This window comes from Xiphias gladius, chromosome 6 (genome assembly GCF_016859285.1).
Source record: "Xiphias gladius isolate SHS-SW01 ecotype Sanya breed wild chromosome 6, ASM1685928v1, whole genome shotgun sequence".
Classification (NCBI taxonomy): domain Eukaryota; kingdom Metazoa; phylum Chordata; class Actinopteri; order Istiophoriformes; family Xiphiidae; genus Xiphias; species Xiphias gladius.
This window is the reverse complement of record NC_053405.1, coordinates 7,257,775-7,271,011: the sequence shown is the minus strand read 5'-3', so window position 1 is coordinate 7,271,011 and position 13,237 is coordinate 7,257,775. Positions and strand designations below refer to the sequence as shown.

At 40.1% G+C, this 13,237-nt stretch overlaps 1 protein-coding gene across 7 annotated transcripts in view; it reads right to left on the bottom strand.

Moving 5' to 3' along the window:
• Positions 1-13,237, bottom strand: part of ddah1 (dimethylarginine dimethylaminohydrolase 1) — an 81,216-nt gene that overhangs the window by 9,186 nt on the left and 58,793 nt on the right. For all 7 annotated transcript variants that reach the window (XM_040129585.1, XM_040129586.1, XM_040129588.1 and 4 more), the window contains 3 exons: positions 11,741-11,840; positions 9,155-9,228; positions 2,595-2,714 (listed from right to left, as the gene is read on the bottom strand). In XM_040129585.1, the coding sequence (XP_039985519.1) occupies positions 2,595-2,714; positions 9,155-9,228; positions 11,741-11,840 (294 nt within the window). The remainder of the gene's footprint in view (positions 1-2,594; positions 2,715-9,154; positions 9,229-11,740; positions 11,841-13,237) is intronic.

Genomic DNA, 13,237 nt, shown 5'->3' with positions numbered 1-13,237 from the left:
TATGCTCATATTTTGGTAACTTTACTTGTGTACATGGGTATGCCTCTGATCAGGACTTCACCATGTTGTCACCTTATTATATATAAAACTCAAGATTGTACACATCCTTGAGTTGAAGATCATATCCTGACCAGTGGAGACTAACGACCTCATGAATCAAACGGGGCTGGGTAAGAGGAGTGACTGGTGAGCTAAAGCCTGCCACCGAGGATATAGTGTGTGAGAGAGCAGGGAGTGGGTGCTGCATCCCCTGATGGAGACGATATTTCGGGATGATGACTTCATGAGAGAAGCTTGGCAGTGACAGCGGAAGATGGATGACGAAATCCATCAGGTCAGTGTGTATTCTCATCCCAGGGAGAGCTAAACACAGACAGGACACTACACCTGGTGTACAAGTATAAATATTCTGAGGACTGAACCTTAGTGTTGAAGAAACCCAGATAAAGACACAGCCAACCTTTAAAAACAGAGTAAAAATAAACAGCCCTATTAAGCAGATGTCAGTGAGATTCTACAGACCTTCTACACCTTTTCATGAATCACAAGTTATCTAAACCAATACTAGAAATAGGTCAGGCCCTCCTCTCTTCTCAGTGAATCTCTTATAGTAGCAAAATTCAGTTCCATAAAGAGAAACTGAATTCGTTAGGCTCCGAAATTAATTTTCACAAAGTGTCTTTGTCCACGGGTACACAGACATGGAATCTCATCGCCATAAACGCTACATCCACATCCAAAACAGGCAATTCATTAAAAAACGTTCATAAGCTCTCACTCCCTCCACAGTGAAAACATTACCTAATTATAAATCCAGGGTTGTTAAAAGTCCTTTAAAACAGGAGCAAATTGCTGCGAGACAGGGTGACGTAAACCCTAATTAGGAAGCAAGCAGTCTGTCATTAAGTCTCGTTAACAGCCAATCCTCGCTCCTGTAGCTAATTACTGGGTGATCAAACAGGCAGTAATCTTAATGAGTCGATGTTGAAATATAAAATAAATTAGCATGTGTGTTAATGTGCAACTTCTTGAGTTTTTGTGTGCAATTCAGCAATGGAAACATAGTCAGAAACAAACAAGTCTGATGTTGTGCTCCTCTCAAGTGCTTTGCCCCACTAGGGCGTGCTGTCTGATGGTCTTCTTTTAATTGCCCCTGAGATACACCAAGTGACTTTTACTTGACTTAAAGTAACACTGAGCCAGTAGGGGGAGGTATCACACTAGGACGCGAGCGGGGAGCCCTGCCAGAGAGGATCTGTTAAGGCCGGGTGTGTTTGTGCATGTGTATCTAAGTATTCATACTTGTGTAATTAGATGTACTGTGTGTGTGTCACTAAAAAAGTTCACATACAGTCACATATTGATGGTTGGGAATTTTAGGGATAATTCCAGCAGAGGGATGGTGCTGAGATCACTCTCTTTGTGAAAATGACAATCTGTGTCTGTTGGGGCGTAAACTGTCTCTTCCTCATGTTGTCCTTGAGCATCCCTTGGGGTTCCACTGTTGCACTGCAGCTTGATCGATTCAAAAGCCTCTATACAATAATGAGCGAAAGCTGTTTGATGGAAGGACGATACCTTTGTAATTGAAGCTGCAGTGTGAGCGCCAGGGGCAATCCCCACAGATTATTTGAGAATATGAATTAATGAGGAAGGATTAAGGTGACAGGTGGTCTCGTTGTGCTTACAGTGGGAAGCAGCCATCAAGCTGTAGGTAAAGGAGTCTGTTCTGAATCAACACGTGTGATGTCCTGTCTTGTAGTGTTATTCTTGCTGAATACCTTGTAGAACAAGAGGCAAAAAAAATGAGTTTCATACCAACTGGATTGAACCAAAGAAAAAAAATAGAATTTCCGCCTCGCCACCCTCTACATCCATGTCTGTCCACACTCCTATAATATATGTAGTGAAGACTTTGAAGGAATTTAATTAAAGTATTAAGTGTATTTGCAGAATATTATGATGTCACAGTGTAGCTGACCTTTGGACTTTTGGGTATAAAATGTCAACACTTCCATCATTTTATCCTATTAGACATTTGTGTGAAATGTTGTCATAATTAGAGTATGAATTCTTGAGTTATGGCCAAAAAGATGTTTCGTGAGATCACGGTGACCTTGAACTTTGACCACCAAATTCTAATCAGTTCATCCTTTAGCCAAAGCGGACATTTGAGCTTAATGTAATGAAATTCCTCCAGGCGTTCTTGATATATCACGTTCACAAGAATGGGACGGACGTGAGGTCACAATGACCTTGTCCCTTAACCCTCAAAGTCTAATGTGAACGTTTGTGCCAAATTCGAAGAAATTTCCCCTCAAGCCGTTCCTGAGATATCTTGTCCACGAGATTGAGATGAACGGACAAATGGATGGACAGACGGACGAACAGACGTATGGATGGACGATGCCTCCGGCCATGGCTCACTGGTGCGGAGGCATAAAAATGAATCTGCGGAGTCAATGTGCGTCATAGATATTAAAACAATGCCACTACATTGATTCAGTGGTCTCCATGACAACAGCTAGGGAGAGCACAGCAATGGGACGATTCTGCTACTGTACATACAACACACACATGCAAAAGCTCCATACTTTGAGGGCTTTCTGTGCTGGTTCACTGGAGCCGATGACAATGAGGCCTGGTCCCCCCATGCTGCAGAAGCTTTTCAGGTGCAGCCCTTCCAGCACGGGCACAGTAGACACGGCGTAGTCCTGCAAAAACACAATTCGGTTGGGTGAGCAAAAACTGAATACATAAGTTTCATGAAGACAGGACAGGCGCAGGTAATAAAAAAATATTTTTTTCTATTAATGGCACCTCTCTCTTGGGTCAAACTTGGGAGTTTATAAAAAGAGGAAAACCTTATGTAGAGCAACAATGTCAGAACCCATTATATATAGGCGGTGGTGAACAAAACTTCAGAAACAAATTTCTATGCAGTTTAATCCTGATAAAAATAATCTTGATGAAAAGGCAGGATTTCTGGTATTACAGAGCTATTGTATCATATTGCATTGGATTACATAGGTGTGATAAAAGTGTAAAGCTTCCTTTGTCAGTGACAATGCTTAACAATCCTTTAGAACCACAACAACACACTACAGGGAAATTCAGTGTAAGTGTTATTATTATTTATTTTTTTAATTAAAAAAAAATATAAAACCACTGTAGTGGTTTGCGCAGTATCATTAGATGGGGTCTCAAGTGGCCTTCAAAATAAACTAGTGGTCAGCTCAGGGGTGGAAACAGCAGGAGTGTCTGGAAGATGACGTCAGTGAGCTGGGCAGATTACAGAGCAACCTGTAGGAGTCTGATTGGAGAGGCTTTTTCTGGATGTTGCATACCAAATGTTGTCATCAGCAGTGTTATAAAAACAGAGGTTTAACTTATTTAGGTGTCCTTGACATGTCAAGGGCCCTGAAAAGTTTCAAATGTTTAAATGATTTAAATCTTAAGTATTTCTCAATAACTGTATAATAATCACAACTAAATAAGCAACATCAAAGTTAAAGGCTGTAAAAAAAACAAAAAAAACAAAACATCCTTTGTTATTCTGTATTGACAGTCAAATACTCAGCTACTCTGCTGAATCAGGACTGTTTGGGAGTGTTTTGATTCGAGTTATGGCAACACAAGCAAAACCACACAACTGTCATCACATTTTGTCTGAAATGTTACTAAACTCTGATTGGTGTGTGGCTTTAGATGACATCACATTTTCTGCACTTCAAACCGGTGAGAAACGTAGGGACAAAAACACAAACACAGGAATCTCACATCAAATGACCAAAGCCTGGTCAACTGGTAGAAAATGTAGTGTTTATGTAGGACCCCATCCGTCACAGTCAGGGGCTGATAGAGCAGCATTCAACAACTGCATCTATATTGACTTACACTGTATATGGTCCATGTGGTGCAGGACAGGGTCATGTCCAAGGTACTGCATAGGGTCCTATAGTGTTTCGTTTATCTTCAGCTCTTAACAGTTTACTTTGGACTGACCCTTTCATGAAAATGTCAGTTGAAAGTCTCCTTGTTGCAAGAATTAAAGCCAGCAGTACATATTTGAAGAATTACAGCATACCCTGTCGAAACAACTTTATTTCAACGCTGACTTTATTTTGATTTTGATCCACTGGATTGGAAGAATTTCCCCACTTTCAAGCTGATTGATTGTGCCTTTTGATTTAGAGACTCAGGGTTGGTGACACACTGTAAGCCCTTTGAGAACTTCTAAAGCCAACGTCGGTTCCTACTGAGATTTATGAACCCTGAAGTAATACCGAGCTGTAATTTGAATATGAAAGGATATGAGACTTTAAGCTTTTTTTCCTGAATCTACTGTATGTGAATTCATTTGCATGACTGTATAAATTCTGGTTTGAAAGTAAAAGAAAACACCTTCTTCGACTCACGTCCATGTGTTTTCTTAATCATATAATATGTTCAAATTTTTTTTTTATAGCCCTAATGTTCATAAAACCCTATGAAGTACTGTGTACATTTTCCATCGTTATACTCTATTGTGACATTTTCCATTCAGGTATATGTTAACACTTTTCAGGTCAGCAACATTGGCTCCATTAAAGTGCTATGATTCACTGAAATAGTCATTGTTACTAAAAAACAGAAAAATAGCACCTGGCAGCTCTTCATGCAAAAAGCTTAAATTCCCCCATCATTGTACTTCATCTTGTTTAGAAGATACAGAAGGACAACTGGGAATTATGTAATCTGAATTTTTTTCTTATCCATGAACAGGAAGTTTCAGTATAAAATTAGAAATTGGAGTCATACTTTTCTCCTTATCAGGATAAATTCTTTAGGGAATCAAGGGACAGACAGATTTGCTTTTCATCTGCACTAAGGGGCTGATATACTGCCATGTTGTGACCTGAAAAGACAACAGACTGCTATCTATGTTAGTGTCTATGTTATTGGCACAAATTAAGAGTCAACACCTCTTGGCCATAACAAAAAAGAAGTGTTTTAACCTCGAGATTAGTTCCCAAGTAAACTGATTCCATCAACAGCACCAATTACTTCCTACCTCTGCAAGTACCATAAAGAAAAGAGCGGCAACATCTGTTCGCACTTGTTGAGTGCTAAACAAACCTGGTAACAAAGTGATCCTTAATTTGATAATGAAAGGAAAAAACAACAGCTATAGAGGGAATCAATCTGATAAAAAACGGAAAAAACAATAATGGACGCTCAAGTGATTTTTCCTTGTGTCATTTGCCAGAGACGCATCATTAAGTCCCGTCTTATCAAAGATAACAGAAAACACAGAGGAATCCATAATGAGGAATTCAAATCAGATACAGATGGGAAGATGGAAGCACTACAATGAAGCTTTTCAGGTTACCGTAATGTGTTGAACTGTCGGTGCCATGACCCACCTCTGAACTTTACTCTTTTGTCATGGTCTCTCAGAGCACATCTAAAGCGTTACACATAAGTCTGCGGCATAAAACTTCTTCACATTACAATACCGGTAAACAAGATAGATAGGATCGGTCTGGTTTTGTGACCCACACTGTGGCTGTGTTTATAGGCTGCATGCCAGGATCCTCCCTGAAACAAAGCTGTTGTTTCACTGATGTTTGGGAAATATTTCTGAATATTTCTCTTTGGATATGTGTCATTTGGGAGTGGAGACTGTTGAGCTCAGTTGTAGTTAACAAGGTCAGGCCACAGCTCGGGGATATTAGTCAGAAAGTAGTTGGAAAGGAAAATATGGTGAATCCATTTAAAACACAAAATCATTGACATTAACAAGGGGCTGAAAAGAGACATAGACCAGGCTTATCCACATACTGTTGCCTTTTACTTGAAGGATAAGGCTGGCCATCAATATTTTTCCTAGTGTCAACAAATCAGACAAAAACCAACAACGCGTTAGTCCGTCTCTCAGCCCATTTGTTCCTACTGAAGGGTCACAAACCCATTTTTAGGAAAGGTTAAAAAAAATCCTCAAGTTGCTGAGTTACTGTAGTTTTTTAGCAAATGTTAATCTAAAAGAAATTAAATAGTGCAGTTGTTGGGCCGACCCTCAACTGCAGATTTGGTGTACTGTAGTCATTATTTATAGTGGGAGGACGGTGTGCGTACGATCGATTTAAAATGAACCACGGTGCCCATGTTCATGGGAACGAAGGAACATGCCACCCAGTGCAACAGTGTGGCTCAGTTATGTGTTTCTAATAGATTTGGAACAACAACTGAGAGAAACAAACTATGGCATAAGAGGCTGTGGTTACACAGACAGTACTTGTTTGTGCGATTACTTAAATGCTGGTTTTTCGTCTTTTCTTGGGAGTTACTTATAATAAGGAAAATATGCAGGAGATTATCACCAGATTTATCCTATTAACATTGCTTTTCCCTCATATGAGTTCATCGGACAGCTTTTTAAGTATGAATATAAGTTAGAGATTACACTGAGTTTGTCCAACTGAAAAGGAGGAAGAAAGGACTTCTGCCTGTTTTTAATCTCAAATTGCAAATCACATTTTTAGAAGAATTCCTTGAAGGCTAATGAATGAATAAATAGATAAAATCTATCCCCAAAAAAATTAGCCCACAGTCAAATCCTGCAAAAGAAGACAGATTTGCTCACAGGATAAGGCACGCAGGAATGAACTCTGAATAACTCAGTACAGCATTTTCTGCAGTGGAGATATTAGGTGATGAGGATAGTGTCATTCAAGCAAGGCTTATTGGCTTACATGATAAAAATGACTCATCAGAGATGACTGAGAAACATTTTGCCCTTTCTCTCCCATAAGTGGGAGCGGTCTGTCAATTCAGCAGTTATGAGTGGACAGGTTGAATTCAATTAAATAACATGAGCACAGGGAGAAACTGTCCATGAAATAATTCATCAGAGAGGTGTTTTTGTCTCGGTGTCCTCAACCACTTGTTTAATCACTGTGTACAGAGGTGGCAGAAGTTTGCATCAATAGCTGATTAAAAAATGCCTCCAAGCCAGCTGAGGCCTGGACAGGGAACTAATGAATAATGGCCACTGGGACTCTTCATAGCGGAATCCATTAATAATCACAGGGTGCTCTGCTCCAGTGTTGTTAAATGACAAAGTAGAAATAATTTTCTGATTGTACTTAATTGCACAAGTATTTATGTTTTGGTCACTCTCTTGATTTTATGTAAACAGCTCAACAATTGATATAATTTCCCAGATTTCTTTTGTTTTTCACTACAAAATGTACACACCGTGACAGTATACAGAAATACTGTACATACAATGTGCTGAATGTTCTAGCCCTGCATCCAGTTTGTGGCCTTTGCAACCAGAAACAAACTCACCAGAGAATCAGCTTTTTGTTAACTAGCTAGCCTACAAAAATGTCAAAATACTTTGCATTTTTTGTCATCAGCTTGCCTCCGCACACGGCCAGTTTGATGTTTCGAAGGGTTTCCACATGTTCTAGCAACAGTTCATATGTTTATATGTACTGTACCGTTTGTAGTCCACAAAAACAGTGTAGAGCCTTGACGCAGACTGGAAGTCAGACGTCCGCAACCAGCAGAGCAAAGTGAGTGCAGGCAGGGAAGAAAAGGAGGCAGAGGGGGATGGATGAAGGTTAGATATAATGGACAGAAAATGGGGGGGTAGAGTGAGGCAGAGATGGTTTGAGGGAGAAATGGAATTGGAGAGAAAGGGAGGTGGAGCAGAAAGAAAAAAAGCAAGATGAATGGAGTGATGATGCTTTTATCATCCTGCCATAAAGCTTTTATGATTGATAACATATTTATCTCCTCTTCTCTTTTTTGTGATGTCTGAGCTCTCACAGCAGGCTTGTGCTTGGGGACCACTTAAGAGACTAAAGAAGGCAGAGTGGTGATTGTGGCTTTAGAAAAGTATATTTCTGTTAAAATTTCCATTCATACTCTTACTGTACAGTGTCCAGAACAACAGATCCAATGTAATCCAATGCTATTCTGTATTTTCATGATGAAGTTAGCATTCTTCTTTTGAAGCAAAACTTATTTTAATTAAAATTTGGGACTGACCTCACTGTATTTTGTCTCTTCTTCCAGTTTAATATCTACTTTATCTTTAAAGAAACAGAAGCGCAACTTACTGTTATTCTTGATACTTAAAGCTGCTCTAATCAATATTTTTATATCAATAATGGGTCAGAAGCGTTTATGGAATTAAGGCTCATAGTGACGTGCTTTGTTTGCTCCTCTCCTGCAGGTACAGCTAATTGTTGCGTGGGGCTGCACCTGCTTCCTGCCACTATCAAAGCCGCCACCTCAGTTGTCTCAGGGAAAATCTCTCCATGTGCTTTGTTTGATTCCATTATTATTTTTCCCACTCACATTAACTCACCGCATTTCCCACACATACACTCCCTTGCCCCACTGACCCTTCTGACATCCACATCGCATCTCTTTTGCAATTTATATTTCTCTGTTTTTTTAAATTAATCAGTTAATTTAAGTGCATTTTTTGGCGTCTCTCCCTTTATTTGTAGGTCCCCTCAGCTCTACAGAGCCTTATAGATTTTTTCAGCTCATTATCTTGGTTTTATGATCTGTAGCTTTACTGTTTGGTTCACTCTCACCGCTCTCATCAGTGTTGTGTCTGGCAGCTGAAAAGCTCTGCTAAACGTACTGTAGCCTACCTGCTCCAACACCAAACAGCAGACAGTCAAAGTTAGAAACCAGTTTGTGAGCATAGTAGAGCATTTGGCAGCTAAAAAGCCAGACATTTCCCTCAATATTTGGTGGAAACCAATACAAGTGTTAACACAGAGTGAATACTGGACTTAAGAGTCCTCAGGTGACCAGAAACACGGCTCCAAATAAATACTTCTGTTGTTCCGTGTCTACTTGATGTGTAAACAGGTAGCTGTTTGCAAACCCATTCGCCCTGTCAGTGGCATAAAGTGATAATGTGGTGTTGCATTTACAACTTACGTTGTCTCCAAGTGGCCAAGAAAATCAATTAGCGCAGGTTTCAGTATATTTAAATTCAGATACTTCAGGACTTGTGCTAAAGTTGTTTAATGGGCTGCTAACACTTTACTTGAGTAGTCATTCCAGAAAGGTTTTGTTACTTTTATTTAAGTATGAATTGTAATTTAGCTATTTTTCACATCACTGCATCACCTCTACTCACCTTAAAAGCATCTGCCAGGATCTCTGCTCCTCTCTGATTGGTCCGTTTGGAAAGGCCCACGAAGAACTCTCGGCCTGTAGAAAGAATCAGATGCCAACGAAGTTGGGCCGGACATCTATGAACAAAGATGTTACAGATACATCTTCCTATCTGTCGTATGTACAGTTAGAATCTAAAAATCTTCAACACGAGCAATTCACTAAACCTGTGGAGCTGTAGTAGCCCGAACACTGCAGTCACCACAGTGTGTACTTTATGCATGCCTGTGAGAAAGGCCAACTGTGGTCAGTATTGTGGGGCGCACACAGACAGAGCCCTGAATGCCTGGCGAGGCTGCAGAACACTGAGCTCAGGGATGGGCTCCTAATGTAGCTGCTGAGCCTTTACAAAATGAGCCGTTAGCCAGGGCCCTGCCAACAGGAAATGTTTCTAGCCCTGCCATGTGAAACCGATTTCAGCTGGAAGGAACAAGAGCACAGAGCCAGTGTCTAGAAATCCAATTAAGTGTACTATGCTTTTTCCTAGTGGCCTGTGCAGTATATAAGACACTGACCCACATTTTAACCACACGACTGTAACAGAATGTACAGAAATCATTTGAAGACCACCATGCTCTTGATTCTCTGCCTTCATCAGTTTTATTTTCTGATGCCAGAGTAATAAGAGGCCCATGGTGAGAGTCCTGCTGATGTGACCTGACAATGCAGTATGGTACACAACGTTTTTGCTACAGGTTATTTTCGGGGGGGAATTCTGCTTGGCGCGCTGAGGTAACAGGTCATCGAGGTTGCAGAGCGGAATGTTTGAATGAAGGGTCCCAAAACACAGACACGCAGTTGTGTGTTCACTTAGTGAATTGTCTAAGAGCTGTGACTCTAGGGGCTCAGGCTCTGCTATCTCACTGCTCTCCAGGGTTTCCTGTTTACAATTACATCATCATTGTTACATATATTCAACAAGCACATACATATTTCTCATAAGCAGTTAATGGATTACAGCGAAACTCAAGTTTACACGTGGCTGGTCAGTTGCCCCGATCCTCTGCCATGTTTTGAATCAAGGGTGACATGTATAAAGTGTATTATGTAACAAATATCACATTACATCTCTTGAGATGCAATAATAACATATGAGACAGAGGCAAAGAACGCCAGAACAAAAAGCCTCCTGTTATACTCTTTTAACCGCCAATTAGAAATATGAACACTATATCGCAGCTTTAAAATACTTTTTGTAACGGTGGGAGCATTTCCGCATTTGTTTATGGCCACGCAGAGAAAAGCGAAAGTAGAAAACACCACGTCTGGCCTAAAGCTTTCCAGCAAATCGGTAAAACACGGACTCCTGCTGTAAAGCTTTTGTTAAGCTGCTCATGAGAACCAGAGACTTATTGTACAGGTTTAAGGAAAAAAAAAAAAAAGTTATTCTACCGGTGTGCTGGTTGACTTAAGTATGCCATACTGGAAATCAAAATAAAAGCATCCAGGCGTGTAGAAGTAACATTTGTTTCCTCCCGACTGTGTGGGAAGCAGTGTTCATTCGCCGTCATATTGTGAACTGGTGTTTGAAAAAAACATGAAGAAAAGCCACTAATGACTCCATGGCTTCTAGTTTACAGGTTCTAAGACCAGCAAAATCATCAATATGTTGTTTGATCCATTGAACATATTCATATTGAGGGGTGTTTTGAACACTCAAGTCTGCTATCAGGGCTTTACAATTTTATTCTTTTTAAATACCAAATAAAGAGCTTTTCTCTATTGCTGTAGATTCTGTTCAGAATTGTATATATAAGTAACAAAGCTTTGTCTTTAGGTTTTCTTTTCTTTTTTCTTTAACTATACTCGGTAGTTTTTACTGTCAGAAACAAAAGTCAGAGTTCAGTTGGTAAAATGATGGGACTTAAGTAGGTTAGTTTAACAGCAGCTGTGGTAAACTAAAACAACCTGAAAGGCATGTCTTCCTCCACAACCCCGAAATTTCTTAAACCAAACTGTTTTGATTTGACTTGCAGTTTAGGACAGTAATGCAGTGCAGGAGATAAAACTTGGCGATGCATATCATAACAAATTCATAACAACCCCACAGCACCAAGTTTTAGGCTAGCACGTTTTCACTTTTCCACCTAGTAGAAACTGACAAAGACAAGAGGGTGCCACCTCTCGAGCTAGATGTAAAAGCCAAAGTTAGCCTGTCTCATGTCTATACTTTTTATCTATATATTTCTTTCCTGTATAAACAAGCAAAATGAAAAAATCCATGGATATTTGTAAATGTTAAAGCAGCTGCATTTTATGATCGACTTTGGTCTTCCCTTTTGTCAAGAGCTCAAGCCAGTAAAACTGTCAAGATCATATAATGGAATCTTGATTACATTGGATCTATTGAATGGATTTTATACCTATTTAAAATATAATGCACCTTGCACGTGTTCATATTCAAACCCAAAATTTGCAAATGATGGCCCTGTAGGGGCAACAATAAACCTATGAGGATGGCCTCATATGCAAGCAAGGATGTTTGTCTGGCATGATAATGTAGGAGTTAATGGTTAATCACAGTGATTGAGGGGACAGTGCAACCGACCTGTAAAAAGCACATCTCCTCCATCCAGTGTGGCGTTCTCGTCAGTCATCTCCACAATGTTCAGATTCAGATCCTTCAGAACGCCTTTCATTGCCTCCGTCTGGAAAAAAAAAAAAAAAAAACACACACACAGACATAAACAGAGATTCACTTAAAACATCTGCTAATATTAAACAAAAGATGGAATCATGATGACGTACAGTAAGTTCAACTATCAACCATTCCAAAACATCAGCATTTCCTATCTTCAAGAAAAATGAGGATACGGTCCAGTTCTAATCAGACGTCTGTAAACAAGGCAAAGACAGTTTGAGGATTTTTACTGGATTTCTTTAATGACCAGGTTCTTGAGATTGAGTGCAGTGAAACAAAAATCTTTTTCTCTCCAACAGGTTGCAATGACATCATTTCAATGAGCCATGAAATGATGTCATTTTGGAGGAAGTATGTTAAAACTTTTACAAGGCAGTGGCTGTGGAAAATAGGTACCCTGAAGGACCAACACAAACTCTACAAAATGCCTCTTCCTGTCCTCATGTTGTAGGTCGTCTGTCTCCCATAGTTATAGGAAGGAAGTGAAAGGATGGCTGCCAGCCAGATAACATTAGAATATATTATGACATGCATTCACTGGACGGAAAATTACGAGAAATCCACCTTTCACCTGCATGTCCTCCCTTGCTGAACTTGAAACCTGAGGAAAGAGCAGGTCTTTTTTTGGCTGAACTTCGGTCTGCTCTCCTGTCTGACCGCCCAGTGAGATTTTACTGTCCTGTTTTTGGGGTTCCTGCGGGAGAAGTTTCCAAGGCCAGTCATGTTAGCGAGAGCATCATTGTTTCCACAGGCCCTATCTCACTATGACCTCAGCCTGCTCACTGTGCTTTTTGGCAAACACAATGCTTCTGCTTCTCCTCATCTGTGGAAGGCCGAACCATGAAGTCATCCAGGTAGACTGCCATGCACCAAGATAATGCAACTGAGGCCTGTAAATGCACATATAAATGCAAAAATGTCCTTTCCTCACACCTACACACACATTTATGCACAAATATACACAGTGCTATTGTATAATCAATAACTACAAGCTAGTATTTATTTGATTTTATGGCTTTTTACTTGAATGACTGTTCCTTTAAATTGCCTCATGACCCAGTGGCTCACAACCACAATGGCATCTTTCAAATCTATTCACTTTCCAGATGTAAGACAGTGGAATCCCACAAAATAATCAAACTTTCCTCCTTCATGTTTCATCTTCACTGCAGGCGTTCTGCTCATCTTTCTGCTTCAGCATACCAGGAGGAACATAGCGTCCTTCCAAGTAACTGGGTTCACAAAGTCATTGGTGGTTTCTTAAAAGCTCTGACAGCGACAGCATGCAGCATATTAAGTATAGGTAACAGTTAATCCCTCTCATTTTTTGTTTTTGCAAAGGCAAGCCAAGGCATCGCCAAGCCACTCTCTGCCTTTCATTTTGTTCGGTTTGGTTGCAAGTAA